The sequence below is a fragment of the Lepisma saccharinum genome, chromosome 22 (assembly GCF_977018435.1).
Source record: "Lepisma saccharinum chromosome 22, izLepSacc3.1, whole genome shotgun sequence".
In the NCBI taxonomy this organism is placed as follows: Eukaryota; Metazoa; Arthropoda; class Insecta; order Zygentoma; family Lepismatidae; genus Lepisma; species Lepisma saccharinum.
In genome coordinates, this window is record NC_139250.1 from 29,796,974 (window position 1) to 29,819,261 (window position 22,288).

The 22,288-nt window shown below is 37.7% G+C and overlaps 1 protein-coding gene across 1 annotated transcript in view; it reads left to right on the forward strand.

The window, feature by feature from the left end:
* Nucleotides 1-21,144, forward strand: part of LOC146004749 (splicing factor 3B subunit 3-like) — a 41,205-nt gene extending 20,061 nt beyond the window's left edge. The window contains exons 7-8 of the mRNA XM_083143721.1: nt 1,547-1,710; nt 20,767-21,144. Coding sequence (XP_082999847.1) covers nt 1,597-1,710; nt 20,767-20,820 — 168 coding nt within the window. The 5' untranslated portion in view covers nt 1,547-1,596 and the 3' untranslated portion in view covers nt 20,821-21,144. The remainder of the gene's footprint in view (nt 1-1,546; nt 1,711-20,766) is intronic.
* The last annotated feature ends 1,144 nt before the right edge of the window (nt 21,145-22,288 follow it).

Genomic DNA, 22,288 nt, shown 5'->3' on the forward strand with positions numbered 1-22,288 from the left:
TTCATTTTCTGCCATTCAAAAATACAGTTTGTGTGCTTGTTTTCCATCATTAGCTAATGTGAAATTGACGGTGGTGAAAAAATATTTCAAATCGTTTGACCAAACAAATGCTATAGCACCGACTTCTACCCCCTTTTTGCATAATTTATGAGGATAATAATGTGTTTGATACTACTACTACTACTACTAGTAATAATAATAATGTCATTATTATTGTTGTTGTTGGCACGTTTATCCTGGTACTTGCCAGGTGGTTGCGCCTTTGCATATTACTTTTGTGCTGTACAAGGTCATGCATGTGTGTATTGAAAATGGTCTCGAATAATTGGACATAAGCAAATTACCAAGTCTTTCCATGAAACTTACTTGTAGAGGTTCTAATAAGTTCTATTAATATGTTTGTTGTTCATGTAATGGGTCTATATTTTCTCATATTTGTAAGCACTAAATTTGAAACAACCAATGTTACTGTGTAAAGAGAATCCTTGTTTCTTGCACACACACACAAAAAAAGTTCATTAAAACTCTACAAAATAGCCTTGAAACTTACTTGAAAGTACCTGAACCTTAAAATTGAGAAGATTGGGATCCTATTTATTCCTGTCTTTGATGGATGCACAAATATAGTATATACTAAGGAATATATTTTGGCTGATACCGATAAAGTACTGATATAAAATTTACCGATTCGATATAAAATTCCAAAGGGTCCTTGAAGAATTTAAATGGTTTATTTGCACTAAATGATAAGTTGATGACCTAAAAAATCGCAAAAAATGGCCTACAGAATGAGCTTAAAATTATTAAAAAATGACCTAAAAATAATTTTTGCTCTTAAAATGAAAGCTTTATTTTTTTTCATAAATTACAAGACTCATTGAATAATTTAATTAAATCTGTTGTTTGGTGGTTTAAACTGCCGAAGCAAAGGGGGAAAAGGCAATTTAGCACTAATGTAGTTTTCTATATTAGTAGTAGTAAGGGTACTTGTCAACAGATGGAGGGGATAAGAGTGGGTGGTGCCGTCCGATAGTTGTCGGACATCGTAGTAAGGCATTTTGTTGGGCAAACTGAAGGAACATGGAAACAAATAGGTTCCATTGATGCATGCGATTTTTGTCGAATATCACCACCCGACAAAGTATCTCACTACAACATGCGACAGAAATTGCATGGACTGCAACATAATATTGGTACTTAACAAAACCATATGTGGATCTGCATGAGTTTATTATTTCCATTTGCAAAAACATCGATTTAGTTAAGTTTGTAATTGTCAGGGAAAAATGTAAATTTTGTCCTGCAAAACCTGGGAAAGTCAAGGAATTTCATTTCTGCTTGTTTGTAGCCACCCTGATTGACTTTTTAAATATTCCTATATCTATAAGATGGTGTTCATTGCAATATTTTATAAGGATGATGACAAAATTGTAATATGAAACTAATGATGTAAGTTTTGCAGAGCTGACTTTGGTGTTGTAATTATTTTGTCAATCTTCTTGTGTATTAATGCTTGAATATTAAATGCATAATATTTCAATTGCAGGGTGAATTTATTTGCACTAATCTCGAATTACTGCATAAAACTCTGTAGAGATGGTTCCCACAGCTATCTGTACTTTTCAAGGGAGAATTCTTGTGGGTGTGGAAGATCTGCTAAGATTGTATGACATGGGGAAGAAGAAACTGCTGAGAAAGTGTGAAAATAAGGTATTTGGAATTGATTCATTCATGTTTTGTAAATTCATTAATATGTGTGTAAAACTAAACTGTGGTCAATTGATCTATTCTCTTTACCTCTAATATCTGACTTTCTAGACTGGAATCTCCTGTTTCTTTTCAAGTGATGTAAGAAGTACAAGGGCAATTCGAAAAGTCTTTGCCCCATTTTTTTTTTCAGCCGAAATAATAAACATGCAGGGAAATCAAAATATAGGAATTGTCCTATGTACCTTGCACTATTTTTCCACATAGTCACCACAGCGGTTCAGGCATTTGTCCCATCGCAGATGCCGCTGTTGTAGAATTGGGCCCGTTCATCGTGGAACTGCCGCCGGACAGCGGTCTTCGCTTCATTGTTGCAAATGAACCTCAATCCTGCCAGGAACTTCTTCAGTGGACCAAACACATGGAAATCACCCGGGGGCGAGGTGTGGACTATATGGTGCATGCTCCAGAATCTCCCATTCCCTTCTTCAGGTCAGTTTATCGACTTCATGGTTGCCCACGAAGCTACGTTAATAGCAATGGCAAGTATTAGGTTTACATGGATAGGATAAAATATTGGGTTTCCATTACAACTGACCTGTTCTTTTTAACCCCTTACTGCATGATTTTTTGTTTTATTGCAAAAAAAAAAAAAAACATTTGTTGTGATAAACGTTTCACAAGAACTTAAAATACAACATAAAACTTGAATTTTAAATTTTGCACTTCATGCAGTAAGGTAAACTTTCATCCAAGTACACATAAAATAAATTGTGCCATATGTGTCACATCATGCACTAATGTCTACATTTATCTTTCAGTTATCCATTATTATTATATTATTGCTGTATTGTACTAGATTAAATGGCAATAATGGAATGCAACAATAATGTGAAATATACACAAATACTTATTTCTAAACAGAAATGTTTGAGAAAAAAATTCTTATAAATGTGATTTCAGTTAAACCTCATTTTTATTGCATATTTTTACATTGTAATTGTGATTACCTACTCTGTAAAATAACATGTTTTGTAAATATTATTCTTTATAATATTTTGATTAGTCTCTGTTGTTTGTATGCTAATTATTTCAACTCTGAATTGAAATTGTGAATAATATTAGGGCAATATTGCAACCTATTTCTGTTTGACACTTTCTAAAAAAAAAAAATAACAATTGATATTTTCCTAAATATCTACTGCACTGACTAAAGTGCTTACAATGACCATTACTTATTTGAATTTCAAAAAATCCCTGCATAGTCACATCATTCTAGATGCCGAAAAATAAATGAAATGAGTTCTTGTTTCTTATGGGCATTCTACTGTGTATGAAATCTGAAGAAACAATTTCTGTCTTTGTTTAGACACAAGTTGACTTTACATTTTTGGCACACAATAAAAGATTTGCTGACACACTGAGGAAATTTGCATCGTTGTCTCTCTTCCATCCAAATTGGGAAGTGACCCATGCCATCCAGCCTAACGTCAAGAATTGGGACAGCAACTGTTTTGCCTTTTTTCTTCTCATTCAACTGCTTCTCAACTTCATTGCTGGGTCTCCCACGTTTCCTTGAAACTGACTTGTTACTCTTGCACAAAGCATCTGCTACCGACAATTTGAAGTCCACCAGGGGCATCACGTCTCCTGTTTTTCTCCTCCAAAGAAGCCAACTGTTGACGCAAACTAAATCGAATGTGTGAAACATTATTTTATGTTACCACTTCTTGGACCTTATATTTATCCTGTAGTATCCAAGCATTGAGTCCTGAAGATCAACACCCCCCATATAACTGTTATAAAGTGAGATAGAGTATGGACATGGAACCAACTTGTAGGTCTTCTCTTTTCTGAAATATCTCCGTTTCTCCCCTGTTGGTCTGCTCCCTGCATATGTCGACAAGGTATTTACGACTTTGTTGTCATACCACGTCGACATCATCCACTATAGCCACTTTTTCCTTCGTGGATCCCCGTCCTTCTCGCTTCATTTCAGATTCTGTAGGAATATCGCAATTTGGAATACGAGTTGCACGCACTGTTCCTAGTGATAGGATGCCTTCCTTCTTGAGATAAACTTGTAGTGGTACACTCGTGAACCAATTACACAAGTATGTGACCAATTTGCTTCAGCGAAAGTAATTACATTTTCAGAAAGCTTACCATCAGTGATGACAGAAATGACATTTCGTTCCTTCTCATCACGTCAGGATTTTTTTTTTTACGCTTTTTCTATTTCTAACGAAACCGCCTTTTTGATACTATAAGACAATTAGTTAGGATATATCTACTTAAGTAATTTGCAGTTAATTTCAATTTTGTTTTAAGAAACTTGGCATCCAACAATGGCCTGATATTGACTTTCAATAATGCCCTGATATTGGCTTCCAACAATATCTATAATATATATTAACAATATACCTGTTGTTTCAAAATGCACGTGAAGAAAATACTCATTTCTTCACTGGCGTTTGTTAGTTTCATTTGGGAAACACTGCTCACTTGTTGAACTGTTTTTCTGTATTGGATTTAACTGCTTTCAGGTGGTCTGTATGTGTTTGTGTGTGAGCTTATCGAGGACACCTAGTTTTGAGATTGTAGTGTGAAGTGGTGCTGAAAAATATCTCACCGGGCGTGTAGAAATCATCCTGATAGTTTCTGTTACACTTATGGAAGTTACATGTTGCCAACATATATAGAGGAGAAATATTACTTCTTTCTACAAAAAGGCCTACTTGGCATATTTTGGTGTCCGTCTAGGTGATTAAGACAAAGCCTGGGCATCTCATTACATATGTAGTATGTGTTCAGTGAACATGAATCAGTGGGTGAAAGGAAAATGCGCTTCACTGCAGTTTGGTTGTCCAATGGTGTGGTTGGAACCTCGAAATCAGACAAGTGATTGTTACTTCTGTTTATGTAACGTGCAAGGCATAAACAAGAACAAGAAATCCGTGAAATATCCCAATCTTAGATCAGCCATCCGCCCCCTTCCACACAGTGATGAACTGCCAATCCCTGTACCTACGCAGCTGGAGGATAACAGTGGTGAATCAGAAGAGACCTCTGAACACGAACATGATCCTTCATTTCAAACAAGTGGACCTTCTTCTCACACAAGGTGAGTTAAACGATTTAGTTAGAGATCTTTATTTACCCAAAATTAGTGCTGAACTTCTTGGATCGCGACTCAAAGAAAATAATTTACTTGCTCCGGGAACTACGTTTGCTTGGTACAGACATAGGGAAAATGAACTTGTACATTTTTTTTCAAAGGTGGATAAACTGGTGTACTGCAATAACGTGGTAGGTTTGATTGAAGCCCTTGGAGTCTAGTATAATGCTGCTGATTGGAGGTTATTTGTTGACAGTTCGGTGAGGAGCATGAAAGCAGTACTGCTTCATAACGGCAACTTGCTGCCCTCAATACCTCTAGGATATTCAGTAGTTTTGAAGGAAACTTACATAAACTTGAGGTTCATGTTGTAAAAGATAAAGTACAACGAGCATAACTGGAATGTTTGCTCTGATTTAAAAGTGTTAACAATTGTTCTTGGTCAACAAACTGGTTTTACTAAGTATCCCTGCTTTATGTGTTTCTGGGATAGCAGAGCACGAAATGAACACTGGACGAGAAGACACTGGCCAAAATGTACTGATCTTATACCAGGACAGAAAACTGTTGTGAGTGAATCTTTGATTCCTAGAGATAAAGCTGTCCTTCCTCCACTCCATATGAAGTTAGGCATCATGAAGCAATTCATAACAAGTCTAAGCCAGGAAAGCAATGTCTTTCAATATCTGAGGTCAAAGTTTCAAAATAAATCTGAAGCCAAAATTCAGGCAGGTGTATTTGATGGCCCACATATACGCATTCTTATGAAAGACCAACATTTCCCTAACTGCGTGAATGAAGTGGAAAAATCAGCTTGGATGTCATTCAAAAGTGTAAATGAAAACTTTCTGGGCAATAAGAAATCAGAAAACTACAAACAGATTGTTGACGAAATGCTACAAAACTTGAAATTGTTAGGGTGCAGAATGAGTATTAAGTTGCATTTCTTGAATAGTCATATTGATTACTTCCCTGAGAATCTTGGTGCAAAAAGTGATGAGCAAGGTGAAAGATTCCACAAAGATATCAGAACCATGAAAACAAGATATCAAGGGCGGTGGAATGAGGCCATGATGGCTGATTACTGCTGGTGCCTCAAGAGAGATACTTCTGTCTAGGGGCATGCATATTTCGTTTTTGACGAAAAAACGAAATTTGAAAAAAACACATTGTAGTGTTAATTTTTCATGTTTTTGAAAGGTGTGAGATGCATTTTGTGAAATGTTTTATCACGAAATAATGCGAAATGAACTGCAAAAAGCGAAATTAAGTCTGAGACACGAAATTCAGGGTTTATTCACCGACACGACACCTTCGGAGGTCTGAATTATCCTGAGAGTTATGCAATTCCCGGAAAATTGATTAATTCTGCTGTTAATATTGGAGAAGCGAAAATGGACTCCTTTACACAGAAATAAACTTAATACTCTGATAACTACATAAATGTGCTATTAGAAGTGAAATGTTAATTCTGTGGAATAAGTGTAGTTTTCAAATCAAATTTAGGATTATATTCACAATTTTAAAACCAAAATGTATTTTTATGTACCACTTTTCATCAAATTTTTCACCGCTATAACACCAATATTTTATTTTATTTACCGCTTTTGCACCCGAAATTGACTCAGTTTTTATACCGAAATTTTGCTTTTTTTATTTACCAAAAATATGTGCCTCTACTTCTGTCAATTACAATAGAAGCTCAGTGAAACGGTGCAAAACATCTTCTGTTTGATCTGTTAGGGTTCACTCACACTCTATGAACTTCACTCTATGATGGTGCACTGACATCAATGACAAAATTTGTATAAAATATTAATTCCTATGACTTGTTGTAATAGTTCAGTTTCATTGAAAATACTCCCAACTTGATTAATGTACATTAATTTTAAAACGATATTACAAAAGAAAATGACGTGATAGGAGAAAACTGAAAGCAGGTCTGAATTCAGCACACATAAGTTTATGTAAATCAGTTCTTACTTGCAGTGAAGCAGATAAAAAGTTTCAAAATGCATACTTGTGTTATCAAAGAATATTTTGTAATTTACATTACGAGATACACTTTGACACAATCTAACAACAACATTACTACTAGCACCTAAATCTGGTGTACCAGCAGGGACAACATTGCTTTGAGCCCCAGAAAATATTTCAAAATCGTAACTATATCCAGAAATACCTGAGAACTAATGCTTTATAACCCCATTTGTGAGGCTTCTTGGCATTATGTTGTTTGATAGATGACCTGCACTTCGTTGGAATGATTTGCTCATCCACTGCCAAAAATTCTTCTTGAGGTACGAGAACTATCCGTTCAAGAAGTGGTCTGATTTTGTGAAGTTTGTCATGGCCAGGATGTCCCGCAGGAACAAACGTCGTATTGTCGTTAAAGTGAATAAATCGTTTGATTTCTTCCCACCGATTACAGTCCATCACTTCACTTACACATTGATGACCAAGTCTGCCGCTCCAGTAATGCCTAGTAGCTGGAAGTTGAATCACAGACATATAGAGAGTCATGCCAATAAACTGTTCAAGTTCATTTATGGTTAGACACAATGGTTTTGTTGGTCGAGATTGGATTGTTCAACTACATACTGAAGTATCTCATATGTAAAAAAATACTTGAAATAATCAATAGGTGTTGATAATTGTTGTATTTCTTCAGGTAGATCCTGATGTGCTTTGAACTTTACTTCTTCTTTGGACTTTTCCATATTTCTTTGCCTCCACTTCAATTTTTTTAAATCTCCTAATGATGTAGACTTTTTATCATGAGAGTTGCGAATGAGGCAGAGAGGAACATCATCTGCATCTGAATCTAGTGCATCTTCTGAATCTGGTATCACGATCCTTTCAGTAAGACGAGAAACTGAATCTTCATCCGAGTCTGGAGCCAAAACAGTTTTTGAACGAAGTGCTGATTCGTCGTCAGATAAATCAGACGCCTCACTGTCATTACCGTTAGGCAGTTCCCTAACACCTACTGACGACGACCCATAAAAAAGCCTTGCATCCATTGCTGTAATAGAATTGAAGAAATACTGCAGTAGTTGTTCACTTTTACACTTCACAAGAAGACAAAAGTACCCGTAAACGCATGGCGTGACACATGTGGCACATACCGTTTTTTTCACATAACTTCAAGACAAACCAACAAAATGATGAATATAAAAGCAACATATATTTTTCATGCACTTACCTTGATTATGATATTTCTTGTTCACCGAAATTGCACTCACTTCATCGGACAAAACAACTTTTTTTTACAATGTAAACTCACTCGTCCACAAAAAGCACATGCCAACTACTTCCCGCTCAATTCAACTCGCAAAACAAACACCAGAGGGCAGAAAAACTGCTTGGTTATACGTCATCACTTCGGCCAGCAGACAAAACACAAACTTGACGTGTTCGATAATTCACTGTTGTTCCGCATCGAAAAAAATAGTATGTTCCATATATGGCACGTGATGCAGTAAAGGGTTAAAAACACTATGTACAATTTCCCCCTATTAAAATCTATTAAAACCCCACTGTTACACTTTTAAAAAAGAATCCCTTTGGCCATTTGCCGATCACATGTTAACAGTCAATGTCTTCCTTGCGAATGCATGAGGTCGTGAGCGAGTTAGATCTTCCCCCCTCTCTTTTTCCCCTCTGCATTACATCATTCAAAAGTGAAATCGCGTACGACTCGAGCTTTGTGCTCTACGTCTGGGGTAACCTTGAATCCGATTTCCTCATATTCCCGCTTTTCCCATTTTTTCAGCATTCCTATCCAGAGTTTGTCAATGTTACCGTTTTCCCTATTAAGTTTATTTTCTCTATTTCTACATATAAATTATGCCTCATATACATTTCTTCTAAGTAGTTTATCTTCCTCTCTAAGGACTTCCCGATCCTCAATTTCATGCTCTTCTTCCAAGATGTGCTCAGATAACCCAGTTCTGGGATTCCTTTCCCTGATATCCTTATTGTGTTCTTTCCAACGTATACCCATACTTATGCCAGTTTGTCAATCGTATTCTTTCTTGCATTGGCATTTACTCTTATACATCCCTTTCTTCCCTTCTTCATTTTCTTCCTTTTTCCCTCCTTCTTTTTTATAACTCGTGAAGTATTTCTCCAAGCTCCTGGGTGCTTTTTATCCTACAATTAATGCCAAATTATTTTTTCAATGTTCTTTCTATCTTCTCAGACACTCCCCTAAAGTAGGGAATAGCGAACTAACTAACTCTCTAGCCTTCTTAAACCCGAAGGTTCATGGCTGCAGCAACACAGGCCTTCCATCTGTCCCTATCTTGAGCAAGTTCTATATACTCTTTTCCATCCCTACCGATTTCCCTTAGGTCCATCTCACCGTTGTCCCTCCATCTTCGTCTTGGCCTTCCTACAGGTCTCTTACCATCAGGTATCCCAACAAGAATCCTGTAAACTCCTCTTTCCTCTCCCATTTGTGCCACATGGCCTGCCCACCTAAGTCTTCTTGATTTAATCATTCTAATAATATCTGGACATGAGTACAAATTATGTAGTTCTAAATTATGTAACCTTCTCCACTCGCCTGTCTCCTCATCCCTTTTAGGTCCAAATATTTTCCTAAGGATCTTATTTTCAAATACTCTCAATTTATGTTTCTCTTTCAAAGTAAGGGACCAAGTTTCACACCCATATAATACTACAGGCAAAATTACTGTTTTGTATATTTTAACTTTTAGTTTCTTAGATATTAAACGAGAAGACAAAAGTTTATGAAGAGAGAAGTAACATGCATTTCCTGAATTCAGCCTACTTTTTATTTCCTCTTTAATATAATTTTCATTTGTTAATATTACTCCTAAGTATTTGAATTTGGAAACTGTTTCAAACGAGTTGTTGTCAATAATTAGATTTTGATTATTACCTAACACTTGGTTTCGGCCTGTAAGCATATATTTAGTTTTCTCTTTGTTAACTTCCAACCCTATCTCTTTAGCAGTTTTGAAAAATATTTTAGCATTATTCTTAATTGTATTCACATCATCCCCCAGTAAGTCTACATCATCTGCATATGCTAACAACTGAGTCACACCATTTAATTTTAGTCCTTCCTTAGTTTCTTTTACCTTCCTTACAGCATATTCTAAGGCAAAATTAAAGAGCAATGGAGATAATGCATCTCCTTGTTTTAACCCATCATGAATTGTAAATTTGTCAGACATATTAATACCCACACGAATTTTACTTTCTGTTTCACTGGTGCATATTTTTATCATACTAACAAGCTTCTTAGGTATTCCAAACTCTACTAATATATTATATAATTTATCTCTTTTGACCGAATCATATGCTTTTTTGAAATCAATGAATAGCTGATGGACATTTTGATTATATTCCCACTTTTTTTCAAGTGTCTGTCTGATGTGAAAAATTTGATCTGTAGTTGATCTGTTACGTTTAAATCCACATTGATAATCACCTATAATTTCATTAGCATATGGTGTTAGTCTTGTTAAAAGAATGTTAGATAATATTTTATATGTTGTTGAGAGTAGAGAAATTCCACGGTAATTATTGCAGTTCATTTTATCACCTTTTTTAAACACAGGAACAATTATGGATTTTTTCCACTGTTGAGGGATTTCTTCTTTATTCCATATTAAACAAATTAATTTATGAATTTGACATATTAATGAATTTCCACCATATTTAATTAACTCAGCTGGTATTAAATCAATGCCAGGTGCTTTGTTATTCTTTAGCCTTTTAATAGCATCTTTAACTTCAGTCAAGTTAGGTTCTGGAACTAAAGGTTCTGCTGTGTGGACTTCATTTACTTCTGATTTATCTCCTACATGAACATTTAAAAGGTCATTAAAGTAGTTCTTCCATCTACGAGGGCAATTCAGAAAAAAACCTCCGTTTGCGCATGCGCGAGAAATGTCCGGGAAGAGCGACGTCAGTCCTGTGGCAGTATGTGCAGTAGTCCAGTAGACAGTGAGCAGTGGAAGGAGAAGGTTGTGTTGCAGTTCACTCGTCCGTTACAACAATTGAAAATGAACGTTCCAATAGCAAAGCCCGCCAAATGTGAAGTGCGTGCCGTAATTCGATTTCTGTGTGCGAAAAATCTTTCGGCGGCTGCGATTCATCGTGAACTGTGTGATGTTTACGGACCAAACGTGATGAGTGACAGTGTCGTACATGAATGGTGTCGCATGTTTAAAGATGGACGAACCGATGCGGCAACAAGTTGGCGCCCATCTGTAGTAAGCAATGAAATTGACAAGCGTCGGGGGATGATGACTTCCGGTGTGGTGTTGGTTCACGATAATTAGGGGCATGCATATTTCGTTTTTGACGAAAAAACGAAATTTGAAAAAACACATTGTAGTGTTAATTTTTCATGTTTTTGAAAGGTGTGAGGTGCATTTTGTGACCATATTTTGTCACGAAATAATGCGAAATGAACTGCAAAAAGCGAAATTAACTCTTAAACACGAAATTCAGGGTTTATTCACCGACATGACACCTTCCGAGGTCTGAATTATCCTGAGAGTTATGCAATTCCCGGAAAATTGAGTAATTCTGCTGTTAATATTGGAGAAGCAAAAATAGACTCCTTTACACAGAAATAAACTTAATACTCTGATAACTACATAAATATGCTATTAGAAGTGAAATGTTAATTCTGTGGAATAAGTGTAGTTTTTAAATCAAATTTAGGATTATTTTCACAATTTTAAAACCAATATGTCTTTTTATATACCACTTTTCATCCATTTTTTCACCGCTATAACACCGATATTTTATTTTATTTACCGCTTTTGAACCCGAAATTGACCCAGTTTTTGTACCGAAATTTTGCCTTTTTATTTACCAAAAATGTGTGCCTCTAACGATAATGCTCGCCCACACACCGCTGGACACACACAAGAACTTTTGGAGCAGTTCCGTTGGGACGTTTTGGATCATCCCCCCTATAGCCCAGATTTGGCACCGAGCAAATACATACAACATTGTTCCAGCTAATGACACCCGTGTCCACAACACTAACAGAGTCACACAATTGCTCTTCGGGCACATGAAACAGTGGCTTGCGTCGCAACGCTTCGACAATGACAATGCGCTTCACGGTGCTGTTAGAGAGTGGCTTCATTCCCAGGCGGGAAATTTTTTTGCAGAAGGAATTTCAAACCTTGTAAAACATTAAGACAAGTGCCTCAATTTGAATGGTGATTATGTCGAAAAGTAATGTAATTATGTACTTTTCTAATGTGTATAAAAAAAAGTTCTGTATCTACGAGTGTCTGTCATTGATAACCAAACGGAGGTTTTTTTCCGAATTGCCCTCGTATTTAGAATATCGCTTGGGTCAGCTAGAAAATCACCGTCTTTATCAAGTTTACTTTAGGTTGCCACCCCTTTCTAAATTCATTTACACCTTTATATAAATCTCTGATATTTTTATTTTTACTGTTTGTTTCAATTTCGTTAATTTTGCTTTTCAAGTAATCTCTTTTTTTACTTCTAAACGTGCGGTTAACTTCTCGCTTTATTCTATTATAATTGTTTAGATTTGTATCATCAGAGTTATTTAACCACCTAAGTCTAGCCTGATTTCTTATTTCTATTAGATTATGACATTCATTATCAAACCATGGCTTACTTTTTCTCGGTTTATGGTATCCTATACTTTCTTTAGCTGCTGATTCTATTGCATTACGTATGTGCTCCCAATTCTTATTTACGTCTGTTTCATTAATATTTTCATCATCATTTAAATCCTGCAAAACATCAAATCTATTTGACAGTTTAATTTGGTAATCTTTCTTAATTCTTTCATCAGTAAACTTTCCTGTATCAAATTTTAGAACTTTTAGATTTTGTTGCTTATGATTTATCACTGAGAGTCTTTCTCTTAATTTAGCAATTACTAAATAATGGTCACTGGCACAGTCAGCACCTCTATGTGTACGAACGTCAATTATACTAGTATGCCTTCTCTTATCAATGAGAATATAATCTATCTGATTATGAGTTTTACCATCTGGAGAAGACCAGGTATATTTATGGATATATTTATGTTTAAAAGTGGTACTTTTCACAATTAAATTCTTTGAGGTTGCAAAAGTAATCAATCTTATACCATTATCATTACTTAATTCATGAAGACTTTCTTTACCAATCGTAGGTTTAAATGTCTCTTCTTTGCCAATCTGTGCATTACAGTCACGTAACAGAATTTTCATATCATACTGAGAAAATTTATCAAAGACCTGTTCTAACTATAAAAATCATCTTTAGTATTATCATCTTTATCTTCCGTTGGTGCATGTATGTTTATTAAAATAATTTTACACCACCTACCCTGTAAAACTGCATATGATATCCTATCATTAATAAATTCTACTGTTTTAAGAGCCGAGATAATTCTGTTATTTATGAAAAACCCTGTTCCAAAATTATGATTTTCAGTACCACCATAGAAAAAAGTATAATTTTTAGTTTTACAATTCCCTTCTCCTGGCCACCTAACTTCCTGGACAGCTACTACATCTAATTTATACTTAACTATCTCATTAACTGTACACTGAAATGCCCCAGGCCGGTAAAGGCTCAGAACATTCCAGGTGTCTAATTTAATATCCTTATTCCTAATGTAGATCTTATCCTTAGTCCAGGGACCTCCCAAAGTAGTCCCCACCCGGAGATCCGAACGGGGGACTATTTTACCTCCGGAATATTTTACCTTGGGAACATCCATGGCCTTATATTGCTGTTTCTTGACATTTTTTTTTACAGTGCAGAGTTGTCAGCTCTACGCCTAACCCCCAATATGAATGGAGGAACTACTACACAAGACAAACACAAACACATTAGGCAGCACAATTACTACACAAGACGAACACAAACACATTAGACAGCACAACTACTACACAAGACACACACAAACACATCACAACTATAACACAATATAAACACAAACACACCACAACTACTACACAATATAAACATAAACAAACTACACACCACAACTACTACACAAGACAAACACAAACAAATTAGACAGCACAACTACAACAAATATTATTTAAATACATTACACAACCAAACCATATCCCTATATCAAACTGTTACCTTGTATACATATGTACTCTCCCCACCCCATACATATATATATACAGGGTGTTGCAAAATACCTGTTACAACGCTTGGGAGGTGATTCTACAAGTAAAAACAAGGAAAAAATGTCATGTGAAAAAATGTCGAAATCGGCACCGTTTTCGAGTGACAGGCGTGCGAAAATCGCCTCACACCATGTGTAAAGTACAATAACTCAAGAAGGAAGAAATATATCAATGTCGGAATAAAATAATACAAACAAAATCGTACCTGGTGAATACAATGGTGCATCAATTGAGGCCCAGTGTAAATTGCGCAAGGGGACTCTCAAAGAAAGTGGGGAATCCCCTGATGGAAAATACAAGAAATTTACTACTATCTTCTACATAATGTTGAGATCGGAATGTAGCCAGTAAAAAATGGCGACGTATGTCCACATGTCCCACTACTGCTGGGACACCGTCCCACACCCGGGAAATAGGAAAATAACTGCAAATCTCCTGTTGTACACGGTTCACATTGCGGTTCGAAGAAAAGAAACCAATTTGTCGCATGTCTCACTACTGCTGGGACACCATCCCAAATGGAAAAAAATACTGGAAAATCATAAAAAAAAGTTTTCAATCCCTTAATGTTGACACACTACTTTGCAGTACGAAAAACAAAAGTTAAACAATGGCCACATGTCGTTAGGCTGTACATATACTACAAGAGAGCTCCCCAAAGAAAGTGGGTAATCCTCGAAGGAATGAAGACGGAGAATGGCGAGAAAACGCACACAATGGCATGTAACATTTCCAGGCACAGCACATCTGGAAGGGATTCCACTGAGAAGCGCACAACCTCCGCACATGCAGATCGACGGTATGAAGTACAGCGATATCCAGCATCTTCACTCGTACCTTTCACTAAAGGACACTATGTGGTGCTGATAGGGGCTCACACAAACACCGGTATACTCAGAGACGTTGTTGAAAATGTCCGCCATTGACTTCAAGACAAAGACGGCATCGGCGAAGCACTGATTGTCTGGTACGTGCAAATACCTCTGGCATGTCACCAATTGTCCCAGCAGCGGCACTAACATGAGCAACGAGATCCTCAGCACTTTCCACAGGGGTTTCATACACGAGCCTTTTCATTTCTCCCCACACAAAGAAATCCAGTGGTGTGAGGTCGGGGGAACGAGGTGGCCACGGTAAAGGTCCACCCCTGCCAATCCAACGATCGCCGAAAATATCGTTGAGTAAGGCTCTGGCTCCCCGGTCGAAATGTGCGGGGGCGCCGTCGTGTTGAAACCAGATACGTTGTCTACCTGCCAGTGGCACGTTTTCCAAAAGTTCAGGTAATACGTCATGTAGAAACACCCGATAATTCCCACCACACAAAGTAGATGGCAAAATGTACGGGCCTATCAAGTGGTCACCTACTACGCCACACCACACATTCACTGCGAACCTATGTTGATGATGGCGCACAATGATTGCATGCGGATTGTCCATATCCCAGACGTGGCTGTTGTGGCTATTGAACATGCCATCCCTGGTGAACATTGCCTCATCGGTCCACAAAACTATTGTTGGGAACTCTGGAATGGAAAGAGTTTGTTGCACGTACCATTGGCAGAAATCCATGCGTAGGGGAAAGTCCGTGGGCAGTATGTGGTGCACCTTATGCAATTTGTATGGGTGCAATCCCTCCTCTCGAAGAACGCGGAACACATTGCTATGGTGGGTTTGTTGAGTACGAGCAATGACACGTGTGCTGGTGTCAGGACGGTCTCGTATCGCGTCCAACACGTCCTCTTCAAATTGCACAGTGCGCACAGTGCGGGGTCTACCACAATCCCACCTACGGGGTAGTAGAGATCCAGTTTCACGCAGTCGAGCATCAAGTCTTTGAAAGAGTGCATGTGCTGGTAATCGCCTATTGGGAAAACGTTCGTGATACAAACGACGTGCTTCACGGCTGTTTCGGTTTGCCTCTCCATAAACGAGATGCATATCAGCAAGCTCGTGGGTAGAGTACTCCACCATTGTCTTGTTCGAGAACTGCCCAGAAACAGGGGCACTTTCCCTCCGAGTGACGGATCACAACTACCGTGATTAGCACCCACGTAATGTCACACAGGTGTCCACGCAGTTGTTGCAAACCGAGAAAGAACACGGGAATACGTACTCTACGTACAGTATTCCTTAGCGCAATTCAACCATACACACACGCCAGACTAAACTCCACGCTGCGAGACGCAGAACAAGACAGGAAAAACAACGGTCGACTACAGTCTCTACGTAGTATCCACCAACACTAATACGTAACAGGTGACCTACACTCACAGCGCCTCTAGTGGAGCTTTCTGTACCAATTAGCTGAAATCAATCTGAGCGTAATTTGACGGCATAGCGTCATTTTCGAGTGAATTTCCTATTTCCCGAGTGTGGGACGGTGTCCCAGCAGTAGTGGGACATGTGGACATACGTCGTCATTTTTTACTGCCTACATTCCGATCTCAACATTATGTAGAAAATAGTAGTAAATTTCCTATATTTTCCATCGGGATTCCCCACTTTCTTTGAGAGTCACCTTGCGCAATTTACACTGGGCCTCAATTGCTGCACCATTGTATTCGTCAGGCACGATTTTGTTTGTATTCTTTTATTCCGACATTGATATCTTTCTTCCTTCTTGAGTTATTGTACTTTACGCATGGTGTGAGGCGATTTTCGCACGCCTGTCACTCGCAAACGGTGCCGATTTCGACATTTTTTCACATGACATTTTTTCCTCGTTTTTACTTGTCGAACCACCTCCCAAGCGTTGTAACAGGTATTTTGCAACACCCTGTATATACGTTGACGACTAGAATAATATTATGTTGTTGATACCCCCCTGAATGAGTCAAGGGTGCAAATAGGATCAGGGCTGATGCATCAAATCATTTTACATGAGGTCCATATTCTCTATGGTAGTTCATATTTATGATTACAGGTTGTCGTCAGTACCGACAAACTTTCACAGCGTGAATTCTCGTATCGACGCTACGAGCCCTAGAAAAAACTGCACTATCCTGCATCGTGGTGGAGTGGTTAGCACGCCACGGTATGTTGCCAGGCTTCCCGTGTTCGAATCTCGGCCTGGACAGAGAAGTTGGGAACGAATTTCGTATATTGGTATACGCAGCAAACTACGAACGTTGCTTTCCGACTGACAATCGGTCAGGGGCAACCTTGAATCTGTGACGCGTGGTTGCATACGTACAGGAAAACTTGATGTAGGTTTCCATGGCCAAATTACGCTACTCATTGTAGCTCCCCAATTTCCTCACGATGGTGTGTGGTCACCAGTCACATACAGAGGCCGAAATATCGGGAGAAAAGTTGTGACGCTTCCCCCAGGAAGCTACGCAAATAGGATCAGGGCTGATGCATCAAATCATTTTACATCAGGTCCATATTCTCTGTGGTAGTTCATATTTAGCCACATACTTATATTTCATTATCCCTTCAATTTTGTTACTAACATTACTATTTTCCTTACTTTCTTCCTTAAAACATATCCTTCTTGCTTTGTGTAAATTCTTCCTCATTTTTATACCCATTATTTCTACCTATGTTATAAATCCAATCTATTTCCTTTTTAAAAACTCTCTTTACTCTTGCATAATATAATAGCACATATGAAGAAGTTTAGGAAGACATTATATATAATCCTACTTGCCCGGGCAGATTCCTTATTGATGTACATTTTTCCTCCTAAGGGCTTATGGAAAACACCTGTTCCTATTTCTGTACCTATTTTGCGAATCTCTAAGTCTAGGAAGCTAATTTTATTATCCTTCATATTTTCCCTAGTAAATTTAATTCTTGCTTCTTCATCCCCTAGATTTTTATATAGACTGTCCAAACGTCCTTCCTTCCCGATAACCAAAATGTCATCCACATACCTCCCGTAAAATTTGACCTTACTCTCTTATGTGCTCAGTGCTGCGTTCTCAATGAATTGAATAAAAATACTTGATATTATCCCTATATGAGGTTCCCCATGGCTAGTTTATATGTAGGAATAGAGAAAATAAACTTTATTAGGGAAGACGGTAACATTGACGAACTCTGGATAGGAATGCTGAAAAAAATGGGAAAAGTGGGAATATGAGGAAATCGGATTCAAGGTTACCCCAGACGTAGAGCGCGAAGCTCGAGTCGTACGCGATTTCACTTTTGAATGATGTAATGCAGAGGGGAAAAAGAGAGGGGGGAAGATCTAACTCGCTCATGACCTCATGCATTCGCAAGGAAGACATTAACTGTTAACATGTGATCGGCAAATGGCCGAAGGGATTCTTTTTTAATAGTGTAACAGTGGGGTTTTAATAGATTTTAATAGGGGGAAATTGTACATAGTGTTTTTTTAAAAAGAACAGGTCAGTTGTAATGGAAACCCAATATTTTATCCTATCCATGTGAACCTAATCCTTGCCATTGCTATTGACGAAGCTTCGTGGGCAACCGTGAAGCCGATAAACCAACCTGAAGAAGGGTACAGTGGTCCCCGAAATGTTGTCAATTACTCAACACATACTCACTCAACGTAAGTAAAAATAAGTATTTTATTTTATTTATTGTTTATCAAGTGAGTAAGTCGCACGTAACCTGAAAAATGGAATCTCCCATTCGAATGACTGAAGTTTGTCGATGGTCCTGTTTGCCACATGATGCCTGGCATTATCGTGGAGAGTAACCACATTGTTCACATCGAGAATCCCATGGCTCTTTTTCCTGATGGCAGCTCGCAGACAGACATGAGAGTCTGCCACAATAGCTATCAGCGTTGATGGTGTCACCTCGTGGCATGAAATCCAGCAGGTGTGGTCCTCGGCGGTCCCAGAAGACCGTGAGCAATGTTTTGCATTCAGTCGAACTCACAACACCAGCACGACCCACTTCTCAAAGCGAGACACTGTCCCCATACGTCAGCTGCATTTCCCTTTGGATCTCGATGGGCGTTCATTCCTTGCTGCATAGAAAACAAATAACACTTTGCTGCTCATACGATGTGGACATGTTGAGTACTACAGCCATCTTTGCAAACTGACAGCTGACAGCAGCGCTGTGCCTGGGAGCAACCGAGAGTTAACTCTGGGCCGTTCCAAGAAAAACCTATTGCATTGAATGTATATGTTGGTTTCTCAATCACACTAATATTTTGGCTACAAAAAAATAGAGGCAAAGACCTTTCGATTTGCCCTCATAGTTCCATGCAGTGCTTATCCTAAGAATATGGCAGAACCAATATTGATACCCAATCCAAGTGTCTCACAGAGTCTGCAGAAATTCTGCAAGACACCTTTTGCAGAGTAATTTACATTATTCTTACAACACTGAAAATAAATGGATTTTGTGAATGATTAATTATGGCATATGCAGTTGTGAATAGAATTTTTGTGGGCTCTGCAAATGTGTCAGCTAGTAACAGTTGTTGAATTCAAACTGATATTTTGCAATACCAAAACTACTCTAGTATCAATATTGTCTCAGCTGTAGTTACAATTTGAATGAGTTTTTATGATACTAGATCTGAATATCCAATTTCTATGTATTTTTCAGTAGTCTTCTCTTTCATGTATTACTACAGAGCATTCCTTGACATTCGCTACGAGACTCGGCGGCAAGCGGCCCGGCATCAGGGCTTCTTTCCCGGTGAACAGGGTCCGTGACAGTCGCATGCTACAGTCTGTTTTTTTCGATCTCTTTCCCTTTCTGTTGACGTTGCAGACTGACGCCAGTATAATCCTCCCTCGGAAAATTGTGTTGTGTCGTGTTCGTGTCTTGAAGATTGTGGCTCTTAATAATGGCACCACAAAAGTTTACATTACAACAAAGGATTTATCTTGTCGAGTGTTACTTCGGAAAGAGGAATTGTGGAGAAGTGCGACGACATTTTACAACGAAATTTCCTGGTGCTCCCGTTCCACATAGGACCACTATATTAAACCTTGTAAAAACGTTTAGAGAAACAGGGTCAGTTCTGAATAAAAGTGGAAAGAAAAACCCACGTGTACTTACTGAGGAAAAACTCGATGAGATAGGACAAAGGTTAGAACAGTCTCCTCGGAAATCTACCCGCCGCCTCTCACAAGAAACGGGTGTTTCAAAAACCCTCTAGGTCCCCCGATTTGTCAGCCTGCCATTTTTATTTATGGGGAAATCTAAAAAATAAAGTATACAAAGACAATCCGCACACCATCCGTGAGTTAAAAGAGAGTAATTCGGAGAATTACAGTAGACAAACTTGCACGTGTAAATGCCAATTTCCTTCAGAGATGCCAGGAATGTGTTGCAGCAGAGGGACATCATTTTCAACACCTTCTGTAGTCAAGGTTAGTACACAATATGAAAACTGTAATTTTAATAGCCAACTCTAGCGACTGTCGCGGACTCCTTTCACCGGGAAAGACAAGGGCTGCTTGCCGCCGAGTCTCGTAGCGAATGTCAGGGAATGCTCCGTAGATCTGAATTTCAATATATATCAACAATTGATTTACTTGTTAAAAACACTAAAAAACACACAATCAGCACAATAAAAAAACTCTTTAGCAGTTCTTCCGAGCTTTCGATTCCATCTCGGAAGCACCAGCGGAACTTCAACCGGGTCCCTTCCGTCGCCCCTCGACCAGCCCTGATGATGATTCCAAGATGGAATGAAAAGCTTGGAAAAACTCCTAAAGTGTTTTTTTATCGTTCACTTTGTGTGTTTTTTAGTGTTTTTAACAAATATGTTTCAGGCACGTGACGTAAGAAGTTTTCTACTGTCAAATTTATTTACTCTTCTTGTAGAATGTATTGGATGGTGACCTGTGTGAGCAACAAGCAGAAGAGCATTGGGAATGACTTGGACAGAATATTTTGTGATGTTTCAAACAAACTGGAAGACGTCTGCACACGTTTTATGCATTTTAAGTGTAATACTTTGAGTCTATATTTGATAATTGTTGTGGCTGAAGGCAGAATACTGGTAGGTAATATAATGAACATGAACAGTGTGTAGTTACAAATAATATAATAATTTTTTCAATTAACTGTACTGTTCTGAATGTAAATACTAGAATTTTTAATAAAATTGTGATATGTATTAAATTCTTCAATTCCTATGACAAATTTAAATTTCGAATAGTATAACAAGAGGAAAAGCCTACAGACCATCAATTTTTGTGATTGTGGTTGCATTGAAAAATGTCAATTGTTACCAGAAATGATGTTATTTATTTATTTATTTATTTATTTGAGAAAATTTCAGATACAGCACAGGTGGCCATTTTACACTGAAATTGTCAACAATGAGAGCAATAATTATAATAAGCATAAAGATAAAAATATAATAAAATAAATAAATAAGAAATAATTAAGAGTAACAAAACAACATAAAAGTGAGTAGCAAATGAACAAAAAAATAAGTAAGAGATGGCACTATGTGATATTAATTACAAGTATTTGTTCTGATAGAAGACCGAAAGGCAAACTCGGAGAAAAATATATCAATATTTGAGGGGAGATCATTGTATTGTGTGGCAAGTCTATAAAAGAGAGATCTTTTTTGAATTTCCAGTCTAGGTTTTTTTGTATAAAATAACCTTGTATTGCGAGTTGTGCGCATAGGTACTCTAAAGTGGAATTCCTCAAGGAGTGTGTTGCAGCGGATTTTTCCATTCACAATTTTGTATAAGTAACTGAAATCATTCTGCAAACGTCGCTGATAAGCAGTTTGTAAGTTAAGAAAGGACAAGAGATGCGGAGATGAAAAATTGCGTAATGAGGGAACCCTGTGACGGACTATAGCTAGGAAGAAGTTAAAGACTGAATCGATTCTGGAGAGGTGAGTGGATGAAATTCTTACAGTTGTGGGCCTAAACTGGGAAAGATTTGCAGATGACCACAGAATGAAAAGAGATTTTTAAAAAGTAGTCAAAATATTAGAAAATCATAACTAACAGTCCTAGATAACTTGCCGAAGAGTCACAATTGAAATTGTATGTAGGGACACCTCATTATGATGTTATTAACCTTTAGTCAGAATGTCGACTCACCAGGAATTCTGCGTGAATTATTGGGTCCGGGAACTCTGCGTGATTCGTACTTGAATTTTTCTCCTTGGACATGAAAAATTGCAACTTTTATTAATTGAATTTATACACATTTATAAATGCTCTGAGGCAAGTTTTTCACAGTATGGGTTTTATTTTTATCGAGGAAGGAAAAGAAAGCTGCAGGAAAATAAAAGAGAATTCTCTTAATCCATTTACTTTTTTAGTGTTTTTTGCAAAACAGACAAATTTGAGTTTGAAGTACAATTAACAAATGT